Source organism: Carcharhinus amblyrhynchos, chromosome 2, assembly GCF_965287045.1.
Source record: "Carcharhinus amblyrhynchos chromosome 2, sCarAmb.v2.hapA, whole genome shotgun sequence".
In the NCBI taxonomy this organism is placed as follows: Eukaryota; Metazoa; Chordata; class Chondrichthyes; order Carcharhiniformes; family Carcharhinidae; genus Carcharhinus; species Carcharhinus amblyrhynchos.
Genome location: NC_137325.1, coordinates 13,463,979 through 13,488,454, shown reverse-complemented (window position 1 = coordinate 13,488,454; position 24,476 = coordinate 13,463,979). Strand labels below are relative to the sequence as shown.

General features: G+C 45.1%; 1 protein-coding gene across 1 annotated transcript in view; it reads right to left on the bottom strand.

The window, feature by feature from the left end:
• Window positions 1-6,541: 6,541 nt before the first annotated feature.
• LOC145352535 (sodium-dependent neutral amino acid transporter B(0)AT3-like) overlaps window positions 6,542-24,476 on the bottom strand; it is a 46,774-nt gene continuing 28,839 nt past the window's right edge. Inside the window, 4 exon segments of the mRNA XM_080202515.1 lie at window positions 6,542-6,862; window positions 9,796-9,958; window positions 14,861-15,020; window positions 18,426-18,630. Of these exon segments, the coding sequence (XP_080058641.1) occupies window positions 6,677-6,862; window positions 9,796-9,958; window positions 14,861-15,020; window positions 18,426-18,630 (714 nt within the window). The 3' untranslated portion in view covers window positions 6,542-6,676.

Genomic DNA, 24,476 nt, shown 5'->3' with positions numbered 1-24,476 from the left:
TGGGCGAATGGGTGGATATCAATTAATTTGGGTGGGTGGGGGAGGAACTACACCTCGTGCGTTTCTTCACATCTTGTGCCATTGCAGAGGAAGCATAAATACTCCAAAGCCTTGGGCAGGTCACCTCTGGAATATCAATCAGCTTTATGATGACTCTTCCACTACATATTTATGATGCTTGGTAAAGTGCTAGTTACCTTGTTTACCGATGCCATGTGGAGAGAACCAGCCACACCTACACCAGGCTTTATCTATCAGTTATAGGGTAGCTTCCATGTATTTTTTTGTTTTGGAAGTGCGTGGGGTGGATTTACATGGGGGTGGGAACCAGCCACCGTGGAATGGACAAGTAACAAAAACCCCAGTAAACTGGTGTAACCTGTATTTATCATTTACTAATGGGTATCCCATACCCTCCCCCTAAGTTCAGCAGGCGCGTGAGAGCACCCGTGTACAAATGGGTGACACAGTGGTTAGCACTGCTACCTCACAGCGCCAAGGACTTGGGTTCAATTCCTGGTTTGGGCCACTATCTGTGCGGAGTCTGCACCTTCTCCCCATGTCTGCGTGGGTTTCCTCCGCGTGCTCCGGTTTCCTTCCGCAGTCTGAAAGACGTGCTGGTTAGGTGCATTGGCCACACTAAATTCTCTCTGTATACCCGAACAGGTGCCGGAGTGTGGCGACTAGGGGATTTTCACAGTAACTTCATTACAGTGTTAATGTAAGCCTACTTGTGACACTAATAGTCAACCTAAACTTTGAAATTCACCCAGGATATTGGCCAGCCTTGGGAGTGCAGTTACTGTTCGTGATAATGCAAGTTACCTCAATAAGGGGTTTTCTGGGAGATTTTCCAAGCGTGTCAGTATTTTGAAGTCACCCATTGCCTTGGTGTTTATTACTGAACAGCAATAACAACTGGTGATACTGGAGAGTGAGAGTTAAACGGTGGCAGGTATGAACTGTAATGGGTTGATGATCTATTTTGAAGGTTTTGATTATGCTTCCAAGTACGAGAGAAAGTCAGCCACTGCTCCTATTCTGCAGTATGTGGTGATGAGAATTTCTGACAGCTTTGGACTGTTCTGTGAATGGGTAACCATGATGTGGAGATGCCGGCGTTAGACCAGGGTGGGCACAGTAAGAAGTCTCACAGCACCAGGTTAAAACCATTCAGATTTATTTGAAATCACGAGCTTTCAGAACGCTGCTCCTTAATCAGGCGAGCAGTGATGAAGGGGCAGCACTCTGAAAGCTCGTGATTCCAAATAAACCTGTTGGACTTTACCCTGGTGTTGTGAAACTGTCTATGGGTGCGAATGTCGTGTTTACTGTCCCAGAATGGCACTGTAAATAAAGGTGATTTTTAACTGTATTTGGCCCTCACATCAAGATCATGCAGCACTTCAAACACTTGCAGCAATTTCTTAATGAAAAGACTTTGCATTTGTCTAGCGCCCTTCGCGGCCACAGGACGTCCCAAAGAGCTTCACAGCATCTCTGAAGATTAGGCTTAACCTCCCCAACACATCTCGTTGGGAACATAATTGGTGGGGAGTCCAGAACTATAGGTCATAGCTTGAGGATAAGAGGTGACCTTTCAGATCTGAGGTGAGGAGAAATTTCTTACACACTTACGCAAGGATATTTTGGTCTTGGAGGGAGTGCAGAGGAGTTTACTAAGCTGATGCCGGAGTTGAGGGGGTTGAGCTATGAGGAGAGGCTGGATAAACTGGGCTTGTACTCGTTAGAGTTTAGAAGAATGAGGGGAGATCTCATTGAGACATATAAGATGATGAATGGGATGGATAGGATAGAGGTGGAGAGACTCTTCCCGCTCAGAAAGGACAGTAGGACTAGGGGGCACAGCCTCAAGATAAAGGGGGGGCGGTTTAGAACGGAGTTGAGGAGGAACTTCTTCACTCAAAGGGTGGTGAATCTCTGGAATTCTCTGCCTGTTGAAGTGGTGGAGGCTGCCTCGCTAAATATTTTTAAGACGCGGGTTGATGGGTTTTTGATAAGCGAGGGGATTAAGGGTTATGGGGAGAGGGCGGGAATGTGGAACTGAGACACGACAGATCAGCCATGATCTTATTGAATGGTGGGGCAGGCTCGAAGGGCTTGATGGCCTACTCCTGCTCCTATTTCTTATGTTCTTCACCCAGAGGGTGGTGACTGTGGAATTCACTACCACAGAAAGAAGTTGAGGCCAAAACGTTATCTAATTTCTCCTTGAAATCAGACATAGCGCTTGGGACTAAAGGGATTGAAGGATATGGGGAGGAAGGGGGGATCAGGATATCGAAATTGATGATCAGCCATGATCAAATTGAATGGCAGTCAGGCCCGAATGGGCTGAGTGGCCTCCTCCTGCTTCCAGTTTCTGTGAGAAGACACCAATGAGTAGAAGGTTTTGTGAAGTTCAGTGAGAGATAGGTAGAGAGGTGGGTAATTTTTCTTTCCGAATAATGAAATAGAATGGCACAGGCCTCTTAATTCTTTATTGTGTGGGCCCTGTAGCTCTATCCTGGGGCTAGTGACTTCTCCTTGTCCTAAGCAGGAGTTTGATGAGTTTTTCTTTCAATAACTTGACCTCAGGGCCTCCCCACTTGTGTTACCGGATTAGCCCACGTCGAGTGTCTTTCAGGCCCTCAGTTTCCGTCCCTCATTTCCTGCAAGCTGGCCTTCATTGCATTGCCCTCTTGCAGTTGTAAAATCTGTGGCAGGGCGCCGCTCGCTCTGCTGGGAGCTGACTCTGTAATCAAACTGATATGAGGTGAATAACTTGTGCCCCAGAATTCACGGCGTTTTGGTCACGGGTCTGGTTGGAGTGTGACCTCCCTCAGTCTCTGACCTACTCGAGTAGTTTCTACAGGGGCTTTGCCTGGGGCGAGACTGTTGATACATCAGGGAGTGTGGGGGCCTGAGGGGGGGGGGGGGGGGGGGGGAGCTTCCCTGTCCTCAGCTTGGAGGAGCATAACACTGAGTGGGATCTAACCCACTGCACCTACCAACAGGACGTGGTTACGCCAGGGTCGTGGTAAGGCTGGAAAATACAATTTGAAATTTGAAAGACAGCGTTATCACCACAGCTGGATAGAAGTGGACGCACCTGTGTGGTATTTTGGGAAAGGCATTGGCAATTCTTTGGACTCAGCACCCATTGCAACATTTTACAGGCTCCTTCTCTCTAATAAGTGCCTAAAATTGACTTTGCCTGTTTTTTTTAGAAGAACAGAATCCCCACAGTGCAGTCATTTGGCCCATCGAGTCTGCACCCACCACAATCCCACCCAGTCCCTATTCCCGTAACCCCCACATATTTGCCCTGCTAATTCCTCTGACACTAAAGGGCAATTTAACATGGCCAATCAACCTAACCCGCACTTCTTTAGACTGTGGGATGAAACTGCAGCTGTGTTGTGAACAGCAGCTTATGATAGAGTCCCCATAGATGGCTCATCGGATGTGCACTGACCCTGCAAAACAGCACCCTACCTAGGCCTAATCCCCCACCCTAATCCTGTAACCCGACGCATTGATCAATCTAACTAATTTGCACATCTTTGGAGTGTGGGGGGGGGAAACCCACGGAGACATGGGGAGAACGTGGAAACCCCTCACAGCCAGTGACCCGAGGCCGGAATTGAACCCAGGTCCCTGGCGCTAACCACTGTGCCGTCCCAAAGAAATTTGGTGCCTCAGAGTGAAAGCATTCTGCAAATAGAGCAGAATGGCCTCCTATCTTGTTTTGACCTCTCTTATTTTTTTTGTAAGTGGTCAGTGAATGACAGCACCCAAAAAGGATATTTCCCTGTCTTCAGGTGGGTGAATTCCCCAAGAGAGGAACCCGATGAATATTAATGAGGTTCAATGGGTGGCACAGTGGCATTGCTGCCTCACAGCGCCAGTGACCCGGGTTTTCACAGTAACCTCATTGCAGTGTTAATGTAAGCCTACTTGTGACACTAATAAATTTTAATGAACCAAACTTTATAGTTCAATTCTGGCCTTGGACGTCTGCGTGGGGGTTTCCTCCAGGCGCTCGGGTTTCCTCCCACACTCCAAAGTTAGGTGGATTAGCCATGGTAAATGTTTGGGGATAGGGTGGAGGAAGAGGGCCTGGGTACGTTACTCCGTCAGAGAGTCGGTGAGTCTCAATGGGCTGAATGGCCTCCTGCCCTTTAATGATTTTATTCTAATCTAAGGTCGACCTGGACCTCTCTGTGTGGGTACATGTCGTCACCTTCATGTTCAAGACAGGCACTGAGGAATTTAAAGTCAAAGTTTATTTACTGGTGTCACAAGCAGGCTTACGTTAACGCTGCAATGAAGTTAGTGTGAAAATTCCCTAGTCACCACACTCCGGCACCAATTTAGAGAGAATTTAGCACATTTTCAGGCTGTGGGAGGAACCCGGAGGAAACCCACGCAGACACAGGGAGAATGTGCAGCCTCTGCACAGTCACCCGAGGCCAGGATTGAACCCAGGCCCCTGGCACTGTGAGGCAGCAGTGCTAACCACTGTGTCACCCCATTTGTGTCCTTTTTGTTATGTAGATGGAAACTCCATTTCAGAAATGTTTCCACTTGGGCTCCAACCAGCAAATACCTCTCACATTCATTCAGAGTTAATACTCAGACTCTTGAAAATTAACGGTGTCACTGAGAGTGGTGACAGGAATTCTTTGCAAATAATTAATTGGAAAACTATCAACATTTACTTCAGCTTTATTGTTAGTGTAAATAACGTTATCATTTGCAAATCACGAAATGCAGAAATATTCCAACACTTCCCATTTTAGCCAGAAGAGTACAATTTATTCTTTAAAAAACAAAATCAGAGGAATCTGGATGCTGCTTTCTTTAAAAAGTATTTTTTTTAAAAAAACACAATGAAATGAAGATCAACACAAATGAATTGTTATGTTCCCTTTTGAGTGCCTCAGCCAATAAGATATAACTCTGAGTTAATCTTACCTACAGTACAAAGTGCTGTTGCTAAGAAGAAAAAGTTGAAACATTTGAAATGATCACTAGCACATCTGAAAGTCGAAAGGTAGATCACGAGGAGGGATTGATTATACACGGGTAGATTTGCTGAAATTTAGACTATCTGTGGTCTTTGAGTTAAATTGTCAAGAGGAGCAGCTAGGGTAGACAATGCGAAACTATTTCTGCAGATTTGGGAGTCTAAGACTGGGGGACATTGGCTAGGATTTTACAACCTCGCTCGCGTGAGGCTCATAAAGTTCCGACTGAGGCCAGCGGAGAATTCCGTTCTGTGACCCCGGGACAGGCGTGCCGGTAAAATTACCGCATTGTCTAAACATTTGAGCCAAACCTTCCAGGAATGAAGTTCCATGTGCAAAAGGGTGGTTGGAGTTTGGAACGCTCTTTCCCCAACTGGCTGTAAATGCCAGAGGAATTATTGAACTTCGAATTAAATCATAGGATCCCTACAGCGCAAAAGGAGGCCAGCCTTAAAATTTATTTATTAGCCACAAGTAAGGCTTACATTAACATTGCAAATGAAGTTACTGTGAAATTCCCCTAGTCACCACATTCCGGTGCCTGTTCGGGTCAGTGCGCCTAACCAGCACATCTTTCAGACTGTGGGAGGAAACTGGAGCACCTGAAGGAAACCCATGCAGACACGGGGAGAACATGCAAACTCCGCACAGATAGTAACCCAAGCTGAGAATTGAACCCAGATCCCTGGCGCTGAGGCTGCAGTGCTGACCACTGTGCCACCATGCTGCCCCCCCCATTCAGCCCATCGAATCTGCGCTGACCACAATCCCACCTAGGCTCTATCCCTATAACCCCACATATTTATCTTCCGAATCCCTCAGACACTAGGATCAATTTAACCCAGCCAATCAACCTAACCTGGACGTCTTTGGGGTTTGGGAGGAAACCGGAGCACCCAGAGGAAACCCACACAGACACGGAGAGAATGTGCAAACTCCACACAGGCAGTGACCCGAGGCCGGAATTGAACCCTGGTCCCTGGTGCTGTGAGGCAGCAGTGCTAACCACTGTGCCACTGTGTCGCCTCCACTTACTCCAGTGAAAATGGCAGTGGTGTTATTGTTATCACAGCCTAACTGACGTTTGAGCTGCTTGTCTAGAATCATAGAACACTACAGTGCAGAAGGAGGCCCTTCGGCCCATCGAGTCTGCACCGAACACAATCCCACCCAGGCCCTACCCCAATAGCCCTACATATTATACCAACTAATCCCTCTAACCTACGCATCCCTAGACACTAAGGGGCAATTTAGCATAGCCAATCAACGCATGTCTTTGGACTGTGGGAGGAAACCAGAGCACCTGGAGAAAACCCACGCAGACACAAGGAGAATGTGCAAACTCCACACAGACAGTGACCCGAGCCAGGAATTGAACCCAGGATCCTGGAGCTGTGAAACAGCAGTGCTAACCACTGTGCTACCGTATGACCCTGAACAAAGTGGCTACTGGTGGGATTGGAGTGGGTGAATGCGGCACCCAGATGTTAGCATCGGAATAGACCCAGCTCCACTACACAGATGTTCAGTATAAGTTACTTGAATAATAGTTAACTACCGAGTGAATGATGTTTATGAATGATTTTCTAAAAAGTAGCTTTGCAATAACGCAGTGCATTGGAGTTTCTACCGCACAGAATTTTTTATAGGTGAAAGGTGAGGTTGTTGAAGGGATTCTCTGCTCTTTGGCTTTATTTCCTGAGTTTAGATCTGATGAGGTGATAAAGTGCAGTAAGCGGAATAAATATAGAGGATAGTGTGGCTAGGAACACGCAGATAAATACCACCCAACTTGTATACTCCCTCTCTTCTTTCTTAGGGAACTCTACCTGTTGGTTTAAAACAAATCATTAGAGATATTTCTGTTGTGTATTTAAAGTAGTTACAGGCAGGATTTTCCAGCCACGCTTGCCCCAAAACTGGAAAATTCCACCTGAGATCAGCAGACTTTTGCATGATCTGCTCCCCTGCCCCTGCTTTGATTCCCATGATGGGCAGGAAGAGAAAATTCCACCCTCAGTAGTTTGCATCTATGACGAACATTGTGAGTTCTCCCTATTGTTGATTGACCGAGGTTTATATTTATTTATTAGTGTCCTAAGTAGGCTTACATTAATACTGCAATGAAGATACTGTGAAAATCCCCTAGTCGCCACACTCCAGCGCTTGTTTGGGTACACTGAGGGAGAATTGAGCATGGCCAATCCACCTAACCAGCATGGTTGGAGAAACTGGAGCACCCAAAGGAAACCTATCCAGACACGGGGAGAACATACAAACTCCACACACACAGTGACCCAAGCCGTGAATCGAACCCGGGTCCCTGGCGCTGTGAGGCAACAGTGCTAACTGTTGCCTTGGATGCCTTGGTGGTTATTCTCCAGACGTCGCTGGATTCCGGGGAAGTGCCGGATGATTGGAAAACGGCTAATGTTACGCCGTTGTTTAAGCAGGGTGCCAGGCAAAAGGCGGGGAATTATAGGCCAGTTAGTTTAACATCTGTGGTAGGTAAAATGTTAGAATCTGTCATTAAGGAGGAAATTGCGAGGCATCTTGAAGGGAATTGCTTGATAGAGCAGACGCAGCACGGTTTCATTAAAGGGAAGTCGTGTCTGACAAATTTACTGGAGTTCTATGAGGATGTGTCTAGGGCAGTGGATAGAGGAGAGCCGGTGGATGTGGTCTTTCTAGATTTTCAGAAGGCGTTTGACAAAGTACCTCACAAGAGGTTATTGCAGAAGGTCGAGGGACATGGAGTTGGGGGTAGGGTGTTAGCGTGGATAGAGGATTGGTTGTCAAATAGGAGGCAGAGAGTGGGGGTCAACGGGTGCTATTCGGATTGGCGGATGGTGACTAGTGGAGTGCCCCAGGGGTCGGTGCTGGGGCCTCAGCTTTTTACCATTTATATAGATGATCTGGAGGAGGGAACCGAGTGTAGGGTGTCGAAATTTGCTGATGACACCAAGATTGGGGGAACGGCAAATTGTGCGGAGGGTGTGGAGAGTCTGCAGAAGGATCTAGATAGGCTGGGCGAATGGGCCAGGAAATGGCAAATGGAATTTAATGTTGGCAAGTGTGAGGTGGTCCACTTTGGTAGGAATAATGGTAGGAAGGATTATTACTTACGTGGCGAAAAACTGCAGCAGGCGACGGTGCAGAGGGACCTAGGGGTCCTTGTGCATGAGTCGCAAAAACCCAGCTTGCAGGTGCAGCAGGTGGTCAGGAAGGCGAATGGGATGCTGGCCTTCATAGCGAGGGGGATTGAATATAAAAGTAGGGAGGTCTTGCTGCAGCTGTATAGGGCATTGGTGAGGCCACAGCTGGAGTACTGTGTGCAGTTTTGGGCGCCGCACCTGCGCAAAGATATTTTGGCCTTGGAGGGAGTGCAGAGGAGGTTTACTAGGCTGATACCGGAGTTGAGGGGGTTGAACTATGAGGAGAGGCTGAATAAACTAGGCTTGTACTCCTTAGAGTTTAGAAGAATGAGGGGAGATCTCATTGAGACGTATAAGATGATGAATGGGATGGATAGGATAGAGGTGGAGAGACTCTTCCCGCTCAAAAAAGACAGTAGGACTAGGGGGCACAGCCTCAAGATAAAGGGGGGGCGGTTTAGAACGGAGTTGAGGAGGAACTTCTTCACTCAAAGGGTGGTGAATCTCTGGAATTCTCTGCCTGTTGAAGTGGTGGAGGCTGCCTCGCTAAATATTTTTAAGACGCGGGTTGATGGGTTTTTGATAAGAGAGGGGATTAAGGGTTATGGGGAGAGGGCGGGAATGTGGAACTGAGCCACGACAGATCAGCCATGATCTTATTGAATGGCGGGGCAGGCTCGAAGGGCTAGATGGCCTACTCCTGCTCCTATTTCTTATGTTCTTATGTTCTAACCACCGTGCCATCCCCTCACAGAAGGAGGCCGTTCAGACCTCTCTGCAAGCGCAGCTCCCCTAACCCCACTCCCATCCTCTTCCCCACAACTTTTTCATTTCTGTTTCTTTTCTTTGTGTGAAGATGTTTATTCTTCAGGATTTGTTTTTTTTTTCACTGGCTCAGTTTAAATTCTAACATTATGTTCCCTAACTTCTGCAATTCTCTGGAGAGATGAAGAATTATTAACTTTCTGCACAGTTGATCACCTCCATTATTCTAAACACCACAACCTGAGCCTCCCCAGGTCAAGGGAATAGAACCCAAATTTACCGTAGCCAGATCTTCCCGGTATTAGCCTGCTGAACCAAAGCTGGACTTCTTCCTGAGCCAAGTATTTCCCCAACACGAATTACACGGGTTTTCTGTTCATGATGTTCATTGAAGCAGGGAGGTCATTTCCAATGGCAGGTGAAATTGGAACTAGGGGGTATGACCTCAAAATAAGGGGGAGCAGATTTAGGACTGAGTTGAGAAGGAAATTCTTCACCCAAAAGATTGTGAATGTGTGGAATTCCCTGCCCAGTGAAGCAATTAAGGCTACCTCATTAAATGATTTAAAGCAAGAGCAGCTACATTTTTGAACAGTAAAGGAATTAAGGGTTATGGTGAGCGGGCGGGTAAGTAGAGCTGAGTCCACGAAAAGATCAGCCATGATCTTATTGAATGGCGGAGCAGGCTCAAGGGGCCAGATGGCCTACTCCTGCTCCTAGTTCGTCTGATGAAGCCATTGCACCATCCTGGAAGATGTTTGTTTAATTGTAACCTCCATATGAACTCATTCGCAGGAAAACTGAGATAGTGCAGGAGGTGTTTCAATATGATAGCCACTTACGTAGTTGGGATTCCAGGTCTCATACGATGAGTGATGCTTAACTTCAGTAGCAACAAATGCCACAAAGACTGTAAACAGCAGTAAAGGGCTGATAAATCTCCAGGTCACGTGCCAGTAAAAATTGGGACGTCGACCAGTCATGAATTCCAAATCATCGCAGAACCTGAGAGGAAGAAGAATTTAATTTTCTGGACACGTTTAGTCCAAGTTCAAATTAAAGCTCAATTATTAATATACATCAAATTAAATAGACCCCTTCAATCATCTTCTCACTAAAGCATGTTATACATGGATATATGTATATATATGTATATGGATATATATATACATGGATGCAAATTAGTTCTTTGAAAAAGGCAGCACAGACTTTTGTCTGTAACCATGGTTCTCTACATAGAAATAATCTAACTTTGCCAGTGGGGCAAATTTTCCCACGGGAATTGGAGCCAGCGAGGGGCGGACCATGGGAAGGACTATTGACCTCAGGTGGGATTTTCCTTTTCCGGGGCAAGTGTGGCCGGAACATCCCACCCTGATTTCTTCACTTGCTTTGGGGACAATAAAGGGAGAAAACAAACTGAGTGCAAAATGTTCTCACCCAGAGGGCAGTGGAAATATAGAACGCGCTGCGTGAGAGGGTGGTGGTGACAGGTATTCTCACAACAGTTCAGAATCACCTCGACGAGAGCTTAAGTCGATGAGGTAGAGTAAGCTATGGACCAAGTGCTGGTAAATGGGATTAGTATAGATTGGGTATTTGATGGACAGCACAGACATGGTGGGCCGAAGGGCCTGTTTTTTGTGCTGTGTAACCCCGTGACTCTTAAACTAAAGGACCAGCAGTTTATCTGCAATTAAATAAACATGCCTGGAGACCCTGGTTAGATCCCGCAGTGTTGCCCCTTAATTTTGGGGTGGTGGTGGGGGGAGGTCCATCCTCAGTTTCTGAGGGAGGTTAGGTCCAAAGGGCTGGAACTGCTGGCTACAGTCTTTCAATCATTCTCGGGTTGATTGTAAACATTGCCGTCTTGTTCAGAAAAAGTTCATAAAAGGGAAGGATAAAGCCAGTAACTTCAGGCCCAGTTAGTTTCACATTAGGGGTCGGGAAACTGTTGAATACTGGTGAAAATGAATAGCCAAGAGAGCAAACATTGATTAATAAAGGAGAGTCACTGTGGATTCGTTGTGGGGAAATTGTGTTTGACTAACGTGATTGTGTTTTTTGATGAGGGAACAGGATGGGTGAGTTGATGTGGGCGGCACAGCTGAAGTGTCAATGGATTTTGGAAAGATATTGAATATCAATTATTTAGCTTGTTAGCAAAACTGAGGTCAATGCGGGAAAATGGACAATAGCAGCATCAAAAAAAATTGACTAAGGATTTGGCAACAGGGTGAATTCCTGTTTCGCGTGGGTGCAACCATACAGTCCAATCCGCTGAGGTTCAGTTCTAGCACCCATTAATGAGTTGGTCTTGGGAGCAGAGGCCGCCCATGTGTAATCTGGAGATGAGACGCCGTTTGAAAGTCTAGCCGGCAGTGAGGAAGACAGAAACAGACTGCAAGAGAACATAGATCGGTTGGTAGAATGGGTGGATGTGTGGCTGATGTAATGAAGTGCAGAAAAACGTGAGGATATCTGTACCATTAGGATGCATGAGGGACACAATATTTTCTGAATAGGATGACATTGAAGAAGGTGCGGTAGTACAGTGGTTAACACTGCTGTCTCACAGTGCCAGGAACCAAGGTTCAACTCCGGCCTCGGGTCACTGCCTCTGTGGAATATGCACATTCTCCCCGTGTCTGCGTGGGTTTCCTCCAGATGCTCTGGTTTCCTCCCACAATCCAAAGATGTGTGGGTTAGGTTGATTGGCCGTGCTAAATTGACCCTAGTGTCGGGGGGGTTAGCAGGGTTAATGTGTGGGGTTATGGGAATAGGGCCTGGGTGTGATTGTGGTCGATATAGACTCAATGGGCTAAATGGTTACGCTGTAGGGATTCGATGATTCTGTTCGGTGAAGAATAGAGACTGTGAGGGTATTTGTGGGGACATATTGCTGAAGATAATAAAACAGGTTAACAAATGAAACCTGTGGGATCTTCGGCTTTCTGTATAAAGGCAGAGACTACACAAGCCGGGGGTTATGTTTTATTAAACACTCGCTCAGCCCCAGATGGAGTGCCATGTACAATTCTGGGTACATTACTTTGGGAAGGACGTGAAGGCTTTGGAAAAGGTATTTACTGGAATGGTTCCAGCAATGAGTGGTGACAGTTACATGGATAGGCTAGAGAAACTGGGATTGTTTTCCTTAAAGCCAAGAAATCCATGAAGAGGTTTCATGATTGTAAGCACATCTGTCAAGCGTTTAAGCAGACTAAATAAAGAGAAACTCTTTCTAAAGACTGAAGGATAAATAACCAGAAAGGACAGATTTATGATCAAAGAACAGCAGACAGCATAAAGGAAAATTGTTTTAAGTGCGAGTGATTAGGTTTTTACAATGCACTGTCTGAGAGAGTGTTAGATAAAACCCAATAGTAACTCTCAAAATGGAGCTGGTAAACACTTGAAGCAGAAAACACAGGAGGGGTACAAGGTGCAGTCCAAAGATGTGCAATTGGGGTTTGGCCATGCTAAATTGCCCCTTAGTGTCCAGGAATGTGTAGGTTAGAGAGATTACCCATAGTGAATGTGTAGGGTGGGGGAACGGTCCTGGGTAAGATACTCGGTCAGAGAGTCAGTGCAGAGTCGATGGGCCAAATGGCCTCCTTCTACACTGCTGAGATTCTATGGGCGAGATCTTCCGGCTGAGGTCTCTCCAAAGCCAGAAAATCCTACCTGAGGTCAACAGTCCTCTACAGGGTGTACCCCAGTCCACTACGAATCCTGGATGGTGGGATGGTAAAATTTTGGCCTGTGATTCCATAAGAGAACAAGAAATGAGGCTAACTGGTTTGTTCTTTGAAAAAGGCAGCACAGACTTTTAATGGGCTGAACAGTCTTCCTTGGGGGTCAGTTTAGCTCATTTGGCTGGACGGCTGGCTGGTGGTGCAGGGAGAGCATGGGTTCAATTCCCATACTGCCTGAAGTCATTCATGATGGTTCTGCCTTCTCAACCTTGCCTAAAGTGTAGTGATCCTCAGGTTAAATCTCCACTAGTCAGCTCTCCCCATCAAAGGTCCATCTGGGATAATTTACTCAGTGCTGGACCAATCTATGATTCCAAGATTGGATAGGGCAACCATAAAAGGAAATGAAAGGCCTTCACTTACTATAGACATTCATCAGTCCCTCTTACTCCTGTGTTAGTCTTTCACCTCTAATTCAGGGGCTTGATAAGGATCTACAACATGAGATGTTAAATTGCCCTATTTTTTGTTGAGCATTTTCAATCTTTATTTTAAATCTCCAGTATTAATGGCTTTGAGGCGAGTTCAGATATCGCTATTTCTATTAGGGAAAAGTGTTACAGTAAGGTAGCTAACACGGTGACCTAATTACCTACTCACTGTTAGATCAAAGGTAATCTGGAATGAATAAGGTTTAAGCAATGAATGGTGAAATGGGGCGGCATGGTAGCACAGTGGTTAGCACTGCTGCCTCAGAGTGCCAGCGACACGGGTTCGATTCCTGGCTTGGGTCACTGTTTATGTGGAGTTTGCAAGTTCTCCCCATGTCTGCACATTCTCCCCATGTGGGTTTCCTCCAGGTGCTCTGGTTTCCTCCTGCAGTCCAAAGATGTGCGCGTTAGCTGGATTGGCCATGCTAAAATTGCCCCTTAGTGTCAGGGAGACTGATTAGGGTGAATGCATAGGGTTATGGGGATAGGGACTGGATGGGATTGTGGTTGATGCAGATTCGATGCAGGCCAAATGGCCTCCTTCTGCACTGTAGGATTCTATGATACTGTTGCGATACTTAGTTTGTCAAAAGACGTTCCCGAGGAACAGAATGGAATGGACATTTCTAATCAAAAGATAAAGTTCTTGGTTCAGGGGCACTATCTAATGGAACTGTCCTTTGACAGCATCTTCCAAACCCACAACTCCAACCACTGAAAAGGACAATTAGCAGATTACAGCACCCGTAAGCTTCCCTCTCTACCACACACCACTCTGACTTGGGACTATAATTATCTTTCCTTCACTGTCACTAGGTCAAAATCCTGGAACCCCCTCTCTACCAGCAATGTGTGTGTACCCACAGCACATGGACTGCAGCGGTTCAAGAAGGCAGCTCACCACCATCTTCTCAAGGCCACAGGAAACTACAAAGGGTTGTGACCATAGCCCAGGGGCGGCATGGTAGCACAATGGTTAGCACTGCTGCCTCATAGCACCAGGGACCCGGGTGCGATTCCCAGCTTGTCTGTGTGGAGTTTGCACGTTCTCCCTGTGTCTGCGTGGGTTTCCTCCGGGTGTTCTGGTTTCCTCCCACAGTCTAAAGATGTGCAGGTTAGGGTGATTGGCCATGCTAAATTGACTCTAGTTTCAGGGAGATTAGCGGGATAATTGTGTGGGGTTACTGGGATAGGGTGGGATTGTTGTCGGTGCAGGCTCGATGGGCCGAATGGTACTGCAGGGATTCTATGATCATTCATCCATTGATTCTGTCTACACTTCCCACTGCCTCAGAAAGGCAACCAGCATAAGCAAGGACCCCATGCGCCCTGCACATTCTCTCTTCCATCTTCTTCCATTGGGAAAAAGATACAAGAGACTGTGATCACGTACCAACCAACTCAAGAACAGCTTCTTCCCTGCTGCTATGAGAATTTTGGATGGACCTACCTGATAATACATTGATCTTTTGCTACACCCTAGTTATGACTGTAACACTATATTCTGCACTCTCTCCTTTCCTTCCCCCTCTGTACTCGATGAACGGTATGCTTTGTCTGTATAATGCGCAAGAAACAATACTTTTCAGTGTATCCCAATACTTGTGACAATAATAAATCAGAAACTTGGGATGGGTCACAAACAATGGCCCAGACAGCGACGCCCGCATTCGGCAAAATAATTTTTAAAAATAGTAATTCTAGAGTTTGCTGCTTACTTATTGATCCCATACACATAAATAACACCAATCAACTCGAAGAAAGCAATGACCAAAAGAGGCAAGGCAGTTCCATAATTGTCAAAAATTGTCAGCCAGTAGCTCCCAGACGAAGTAGTGAAAATAAGTGCTATCGAAAAGAATGCCAGACATAATATGGCTAAAAAAGGAATTAAAAAAAGAAGTTGATTAGAACATGCTTTGGCAAAACAGTTTTCTTATTAATGCACTTAGAATCATAGAAACCCTACAGTGCAGAAAGAGGCCAGTCGGCCCATCAAGGCTGCACCGTCCACAATCCCACCCAGGCCCTATCCCCGTATCCCTACACATTTACCCACTAATCCCTCTAAACTATACATCTCGGGGCAATTTAGCCTGGCCAATCACCCTAACCTGCACATCTTTGGACTGTGGGAGGAAACTGGAGCACCCGGGGGAAGCCCATGCAGACACGGGGAGAATGTGCAGACTCCACACAGACAGTGGCCCAAGCCAGGAATCGAACCCAAGTCCCTGGAGCTGTGAAGCAGCAGTGCTAGCCACTGTGCTACCCTTAGAGTATCAGAGCAACAGACACCACAAGGAATAGTATTAGCTGAATCTCTGTCAGTGTGTCCCGAAGGTGCTAACCTCAGTGGAAGAGCCGTGGAAATCCAGGCAAAACAGGACAAATTTCTTACAGTAGCGGATTGGGAAAAGAAAATTATCCGAAAATTTGCCCCAGTTATCGTGGTTGAATTTGAACTTTTTTTTACTCTGTAGAGCAGGGCGGTCTCGTCAGGTTCCTGAAGCTGGGTAAGGGTAACGTAGGGTTTGGAATTTGGGATTGTGAAAATGACTATATGGTGAAAAGAATTGTAATTTTACTGATAAAATATAAAGAGAAGGACTCACTGGGCAGAGGCCTTTAGGAATAACCTAAATTTCATGAGCAATGTAGAGACATTGCAGTTAAAGCTAGCAGGGACATATTCATAAAACCATTCGATAAATCAAAGAAAACCACTCTATTATCGATTAGATTGCACATTAGTTTGGTCTCTGCGTATGCTAAAAGACTTGGGAAAGGAGAACTATGAGAATTGTTATGTATTTATTTATTTTATGGGGTCACTGGCTGGGCTAGCATTTATTGGCCATCCCTAATTGCCCTCCATTCCAGAGGGCATTTGAGAGTCAACCCCACTGCTGTGCATCTGGAGTCACATGTAGGCCAGACCGCGTAAGGACAGCAGATTTCCTTCCCTAAAGGGCATTAGTGAATCAGATGGGTTTTCCCAACAATTGACAATGGTTTCCTGATCATCATTAGATTTTTAATTCCAGACCTTTTTTTTTTACTAAATTCAAATTTCACCATCTGCCATGGTGGGATTTGAACCCAGGTCCCCAGAAGATTACCCTGGGTCTCTGGATTCTAGTCTGGTGGCAATACCACTACACCACCACCTCCCCATTATTCTTAGTTTAAAGAACCCTATTTAAAGGTGATCTGAAAGAGCTCTACATTATATAGAAAGGGCAGGAGTTCATACTCATCGATAGATCATTCCAGTTTAACAGATAGGGGAGGACTGAAGTCAGAATAGACTAGATCATAAATGCTTCTTCTTTTCAGGAGGAGAATGAGCCTTTGGAAGGTCTGAAAAAAAAGTGTCTTAAAGAAGGATCAATACTTCACGGGCTCATTAATTGCATCAGAAAGAAGAAATGTGGTTCTACAGGTAAGACTGTCCACATGATCTCCAGTCTGGTTAGATGATCATACTGTGTTGATACTGTGCTATTTTGATATAATTTATGTTTAAGGTGGGGTTGCTTTAAGAGAAATTGTTTTGTTACAAGAATTGAATTGTCTGTCAAGCATTCAACAGATGCTAAGAATGTAGGCTAATATCTGATTTTAGCTGGGGATGTACTACTTTATAGAGTTTTGTTTATTTAGGTTCTCTGGGGATTTTAGACTAGGTACACAGAGTCATGTGAGTTTTTGATTAGTTTGATTGACAAAGACTGAATCATGTGATTAATGGGAGGAGATAAGCTTTCAGGAACAAAACAGTTTCATTTTCATTTTAAAACCAAGCAGTTGCTGCCTGGGTCTGCCAGAAGAATGCAGTCTCTCTTTCTCTCCCTCCCTCCAAAGGCTTTCTGAAAGCTCCAATCCCAAGTAACCTAAGTAAAAGCAATGATGCCTGTGTTTTATTTACTAATTTTAAAGAGAGGTTTAAGTCTATAGGAGTTGCTGAATTGGAACTAATAGACATAGGTTAGTAGCTAAGAACCGTCTCTTGTTTTGTTTAAGTATTATTAAATAGTTAAAGGTTAAGCTAATTCATTTGTTATCAATAAACTGTACATTTAAATAAAGTTTGTTTTGATGAAAGCTTCCAGTTTGCACCCGGATTGAAATAGCTTAAGCTCACATTAATGCCAAAAATAGCAAATACTTGGGATCTAATCTGGCCTCATAATGTACCTTGGGCTGTCTGATCTGGTACTCTAACAATAGAGAATCCAAGAAAAATTATTCAGGTACATTTTCTCTTATTGGCCCATTTTCTTCCTCTCCCAGGAGACTAAGGAATGCTGGGAAGTTTCTGCTCCTGATGTTGGAACCATGATGAGTATTGGACAGCTTTATTGCCTCTGATGGCCCTCCTCCAATGTACCAGCAGGCAGACTGAGATATATTTTGAGAGAGGAAACCTTCTGTGAATTGTTATGAACTGTATGAATTTCCTCAATGCTTTTCTGATCAACAGTGTGAAACTGTTGCACCGTTGGGGAAAAAGGAACTACACTGGGAAAATCCCTCTTAATCAGCTCCTTAAGAGTCCCCGCTCAGGCTTCGAGATACTCATCCGTCAGCAATCTTTCTAACTCCTCCCTCCCCGCAAACCTACCTCAGTTTTATTATTTTTATTCACCTTTAGTCCAAGTGTCCATTTTTATTTTAGAAATTTCCCACCAGATCACTTTCCCGTGGGAAGTGCTTCTTCCCAGCAATGCAGCGGAAAGAGTCTTAACTCTGCTATTATTGGGAAAAGATTTGCAGTTTGATCACATCTTGAAAATGACATATATTTTAGACTGTAGGCTTTACAAGACCACTGGATGGAAGAAATGCTAAAATCGAGAATATCTTGCAGAATTGGGCTTATTAGGATGACTTTATCCAATGCAGAACCAAACTTCCTTGTTGTAAAACTTTCCCATTGATTAGGACTGCCGCCTCACAGCATCAGGGACCCGGGTACAATTCCAGCCTTGGGTGATTGTCCGCGTGGAGTTTGCATGTTCTTCCTAATCTGTGTGGGTTCCCTCCCAATGATATGCAGGTTAGGTGGATTAGCCATGCAAAGTTGCCCCTTAGAGTCCCAAGATGTGTAGGTTAGGGAGGTCAGCAGGGTAAATACATGCAGATATGGGGATAGGATCTGGTTAAGATGCTGTATCAGAGAGTCAGTGCAGATTTGATGAGCTGAATGGCCTCCTTCTGCATGGTAGGGATTCTAGTTTCTAAGATTTGACAAAAAGCACAATGAGATTGACCATTTACCTGTAATAACTTCTTTGGGAACACATTTTGGAAACAGCTTTAGGTCCAACACGGGAGTCAGGACTCCCTCGAAGTTGCCAAACATGGACGACAGGCCCAGACTGAGGAGCATGATGAAGAAGAGGATGGCCCAGAGTTGAGAAACAGGCATTCGGACAATAGACTCAGTAAAAGCTATGAAAGCCAGGCCAGTGCCCGATGTACTCTGAACAAGAAAAGAAGAAAAAGGACGTCCTCAAACATTTTGTTTTCTACACCAGCCAATCAAGAGAAACATTAACATAAACTTTGGTTGATTTTTTTTTTGGTAATTATTTCATGGGTGAAAAAAAACAACTTCAACCAAAAATTAGGTTTGTTTGACTGAAGATCTTTCAGCATATTAAAAGACAAACGTCTGCAGATCATTCAGCCACAAGCGTTAATGCAAGTCTGCTTGTGACACTAAGAAATAAACTTTAACATTTAACAGCCCCGCTGTGAAGGCTTAACCGAAATAACTTTGTAAATCAGATAGCCAAGTGTTTGATATTATACATTTGAACAGTTTGCACAATATTTATCGAGCTAATATTTATCCTGCAATCATTATCACAAAATCAGATTATCTGGTCATTATCACATTGCTGTTTGTGGGCAATGCCAACACTTGTTGCCCATCCCTAATTGCCCTTGAAATGAATGGCCTCGCTTGGCCATTTCAGAGGGTAGTTAAGAGTCAACCGCATTTCTGTGGCTCTGGAGTCACATGTAGGCCAGACCAGGTAAGGACGACAGATTTCCTTCCCTAAAGAACATCAGTGAGCCAGACAGGTTTTTACAACAATCAATGGCTGTTATAAATTGATGATCGATGACCATGACACGGTGGCACAGTGGTTAGCATTGCTGCCTCACAGCACCAGGAACCCGGGTTCGATTTCTGGCTTGGGTTATTGTCTGTATGGAGTTTGCACATTCTCCCCATGTCTGCGTGGGTTATTTCCAGGTGCTCCAGTTTCCTCTCACAGTCCAAATATGTGCAGGTTAGGGAGATTGACAATGCTAATTTGCCCTTTAGTATTCCAAGATGTGTATGTTAATTAGCAGGGTATGTTAATTAGCAGGGTAATTACATGGGCTCATGGGCCTGCGTAAGATACTCTTTCAGAGAGTTGGTGCAGACTTGATGGGCTGAATGGCCTCCTTCTACACCGTAGAGATTCTATGATTACTGAGACAAGTTTTATATTTCAGATTTATTTGTTGACTTTGATTTCCACCAACTACCATTTGAACCCATGTCCCCAGAGCATTAGCCTGGACTGTCAGCCCATGACATGACCACTATACTGCTTCCTCCTGGCCCTAAGACATAGAGTGTTCCACCTTTGAAAGGATTGCCAGAATCTGCTTTCATTATAATGGACAAAAACCAAAGGTCTTCTTTATTTTTGTATTTCCTCTGAGCAGACAGCATCCTCAGAAGTCCGTGTTTATCCATCAACACCGCTCTGACTGCATGGAGCTCAGTGTTGCACTGTATTCTCACAGAAGTCTTCTTAAGGTTACATAACGGGGAGAAGGCGGTTTGTTCTGTGGAGTTTTGACTCCACCACACCCAACTTTTCTTTCAATAGGTTCCCTGTCCACAGCCACACTGATGGATACACTGGGATCCCTGTCCTCTGGTGTTTGCCATGGCTACAACAGCTGATAAGGCGAGATAAGGAGAGTCGGGGTGAGTAAGGGGTTGCAGATCTTGAAGAGAGGGTCTGATCTCTCGTTCTGGGGGTGGAGCCAACTCTCCATGAGGAAGGGTGTCAGATTCTCAATTCCAGGAGGGGGTGTCTGCAACTTTCGTGACCCCAGGAAATCCCAACAGGCGAACAAGGTGGTCAAGAAAGCACATGGAATGCTTTCCTTTATTGGCAGGTATTGAGTATAAAAGCAGGGATGTAATGATGGGACTGTATAAATCAGTGTAGGACTGTATAAAACGCTGGTTTGGCCACTGCTGGAGTATTGTGTATGGTTCTGGTCATCACATTACACGAAGGATATAATTGTTCTGGAAGGAGTGCAGAGAATATTTACAAGAATGTTGCCAGGGCTCGAAAATTGCAGCTATAAGGAGAGATTTGATGGGCTAGAATTGTTTTCCTTCGAACAGAGGAAGCTGAGGGGTGATCAAATTGAAGGTTACAAAATTATGAGGGACCCGGATAGAGTATCTGGAATCATAGAATCCCTACAGTACAGGAGAACATAAGAACATAAGAACATAAGAAATAGGAGCAGGAGTAGGCCATCTGGCCCTTCGAGCCTGCCCCGCCATTCAATAAGATCATGGCTGATCTGTCGTGGCTCAGTTCCACTTTCCCGCCCTCTCCCCATAACCCTTAATCCCCTCTCTTATCAAAAACCCATCAACCCGCGTCTTAAAAATATTTAGCGAGGCAGCCTCCACCACTTCAACGGGCAGAGAATTCCAGAGATTCACCACCCTTTGAGTGAAGAAGTTCCTCCTCAACTCCGTTCTAAACCGCCCCCCCTTTATCTTGAGGCTGTGCCCCCTAGTCCTACTGTCTTTTTTGAGCGGGAAGAGTCTCTCCACCTCTATCCTATCCATCCCATTCATCATCTTATACGTCTCAATGAGATCTCCCCTCATTCTTCTAAACTCTAACGAGTACAAGCCTAGTTTATTCAGCCTCTCCTCATAGCTCAACCCCCTCAACTCCGGTATCAGCCATTTGGCCCATCGAGTCTGCACCGACCACAATTCCAGCCAGGCCCTATTCCTGTAACCCCACATATTTACCCTGCTACTCTCCCTGACACTAAGGGGCAATCCAACATGGCCAATCAACCTAACTTGCACATATTTGGACTGTGAGAGGAAACCTGTTGTGGAGATGCCGGTGTTGGACTGGGGTAAACACAGTAAAAGGTCTGACAACACCAGGTTTCAGTCCAACCGATTTATTTGATAGTACACTCACTAGCTTTCGCGGTTAGTCCCTTCGTCAGGTGAATGGAGAGTTCTGGCCTCAGACAGAGCATATAAAGCACAGAGCTATAAAGCACAGACTAACCCCGAAAGTTAGTGAGTGTACTATCAAATAAATCGGTTGGACTTAAACCTGGTGTTGTCAGACTTTTTACAGAGGAAATCTGAACACCCATAGACACAGGGAGAATGTGCAAACTCCACACAGACAGTCACCCAAGGTTGGGATTGAACCCGGATCCCTGGCGTTGTGAGGCAGCAATGCTAACCACAGTGCCATCATGCCGCCCCATTACTTGGGGGGGCATAGATTGGTAGAAGGATTAGAGGGGACATCTGTTGCAAATCTTTTGCCTCTGCTTTCTCGACCTTACAGACTGTCTTGGTGAATCTCCAACTCCTACTTTGAACACACTTATATCTTGCAAAAATTGGCATCGTAGCAGCAGATTCACAGAACTGCTATAACACAGAAGGAGGCCATTTGGCCCATCATGTCTGTACTGGCTCTCCAAACAAGCATTATGACTTAGTGCCATTCCCCTGCCTTAGTGCCGTAACACCTGCACATTGTTTCTATTCAAGTATTGCCCTCCTGAATGTCTCGGATGAACCTGCCTCCACCACACTTCCAGGCAGCGCATTCCAGACCCAAACCACTCACTGTGTGAAAAAACTTTTTCTCATACCACATCGCATTGGATTCTTTTGCAAGTCACTTTAAATCTGTGCCCAGTCATTTGCAAACCCTTTACGAGTGGGAGTAGTCCCTCCCTATCTACTCTGTCTTGCTGTGTCTATTTCTAATATCAGCATAATGTTCCTTTCACTGAGATAAAATGTACAAGGTAAAAGTCCTAGAGATATAAAGCAAATAATGTTAGGACCTAATTGGCAGGTTTTGATAATTTATATAGCTCAATCTTTGCTCTTTTGTTCTATGGCATTACCTGAACCTTTGATTAAATTACAATCTGACTTCTTGGTCCTTATTATTCATTTTTAAAAAGAAAAGAAAGACTCACAGTTAAAAAGCAATTTTTACAATGGTGAGACACCTCAGAAAGTCTCTGAGGTGTGACCACTCTTATAATGTAGGAAACACAGCAGCCAATTTGCACACAGCAAGCTCCCACAAACAGCAATGTGATAATGACCTGATAATCTGATTTTGTGGTAATGATTGAAGGATAAATATTAGCTCAATAAATATTGTGCAAGCTGTTCAAATGTATAATATCAAACATTTGGCTATCTGATTTACAAAGTTACTTCGGTTAAGTCTTCACAGCGGGGCTGTTAAATGTTAAAGTTTATTTCTTAGTGTCACAAGCAGACTTGCATTAACATTTGTGGCTGAATGATTTGCAGAGGTTTGTCTTTTAATATGCTGAAAGATCTTCAGTCAAACAAACCTGATTTTTGGTTGAAGTTGTTTTTTCTCACTATGCTGGGATTTCTTGTGGCCAGTGGCTTAGAGCTCGTCAATGGATACAAAGTGTCAGATGTAATAGCCTGTCCTTGGCACGGAACAGTTCAAGACACACTTTTGGAACCAGTGTTCCTTATCAACAACATGCACTTAAGGGGAATAGATATGATGGGGTCTGGAGTGACCACTAAACTACTCTGACTCTGTTTGATTGACCTAATCGAACGATGCAATTGGGGTTTCTGAACAATTCATTGGCTGATTATCAAGGAACTCTTAGTGCTTAACTCTGCTAACACAAAAGAACTTGTTCAGACAGGCAGTGTGAAGAACCCAGAGCGTGTTCAGACAGGCAGTGTGAAGAACCCAGAATGTGTTCAGACAGGCAGTGTGAAGAACCCAGAACGTGTTCAGACAGGCAGTGTGAAGAACCCAGAGCGTGTTTAGACAGGCAGTGTGAAGAACCCAGAGCGTGTTCAGACAGGCAGTGTGAAGAACCCAGAGCGTGTTCAGACAGGCAGTGTGAAGAACCCAGAGCGTGTTCAGACAGGCAGTGTGAAGAACCCAGAGCGTGTTCAGACAGGCAGTGTGAAGAACCCAGAGCATGTTCAGACAGGCAGTGTGAAGAACCCAGAACGTGTTCAGACAGGCAGTGTGAAGAACCCAGAGCGTGTTCAGACAGGCAGTGTGAAGAACCCAGAGCGTGTTCAGACAGGCAGTGTGAAGAACCCAGAGCGTGTTCAGACAGGCAGTGTGAAGAACCCAGAGCGTGTTCAGACAGGCAGTGTGAAGAACCCGAGGACCAAGCTTATAAGGAGAGACAACATCTGGAAGAAGAAAACAAAGGATCCTCGCCAGGTTTCATTTGCAAGTGGGAATCAACCTGAAGTTAAGTACCAGATAGTATTTGATTGATGCGTTGCAAGCATTTATTGTTGTTTAAGTCACTACAGAATAAAGGAAATTGTGTTTAAGTATTTTGTGTTTTTATTCACTACAGAAATTAAAACACACAGACTTGGACAACACACTGCAATGAAGTTACTGTGGAAATCCCTGAGTTACCACACTCCGGTGTCTGTTCGGTACACTGAGGGAGAACTTAGCACGGCCAATGCATCTAACCAACACATCTTTCGGACAGTGGCAGGAAACTAGAGCACCTGGAGGAAACCCACGCAGACACGTGGAGAACGTGCAAACTCTACACAGACAGTGACTCAAAGTCGGGAATCAAATCCAGGTCCCTGACGCTGTGAGGAGGCAATGCTAATCACTGTGCTGCCATGCCGCCCATTATTGCGAAAGGAGCATTTTTTCAATTTTCTTTTACACTCCAGCCCAACAATGCAGCTTATCTCCAAAGATCAGTGTTGGTGTATCACTGCCGTCTCACATGACCTGCCAGAGAAGCCCCTGACCACTTACCAGCGTGGGTTGGGATTGGGATGAAGTCACTCTGTTTCAATTGGATTCATTATAACCAGGAAGGTGTGAGCAAAATGCCATCCCATCTGAGTCAGAGCAAAGTATTTGCCAGGAGGATTGATGAGGGAGGCACAGTTGATGCTATGTATGTGGGCTTTCAAACATTGTTTTATAAATTACCACACAATAGACTTGTTAG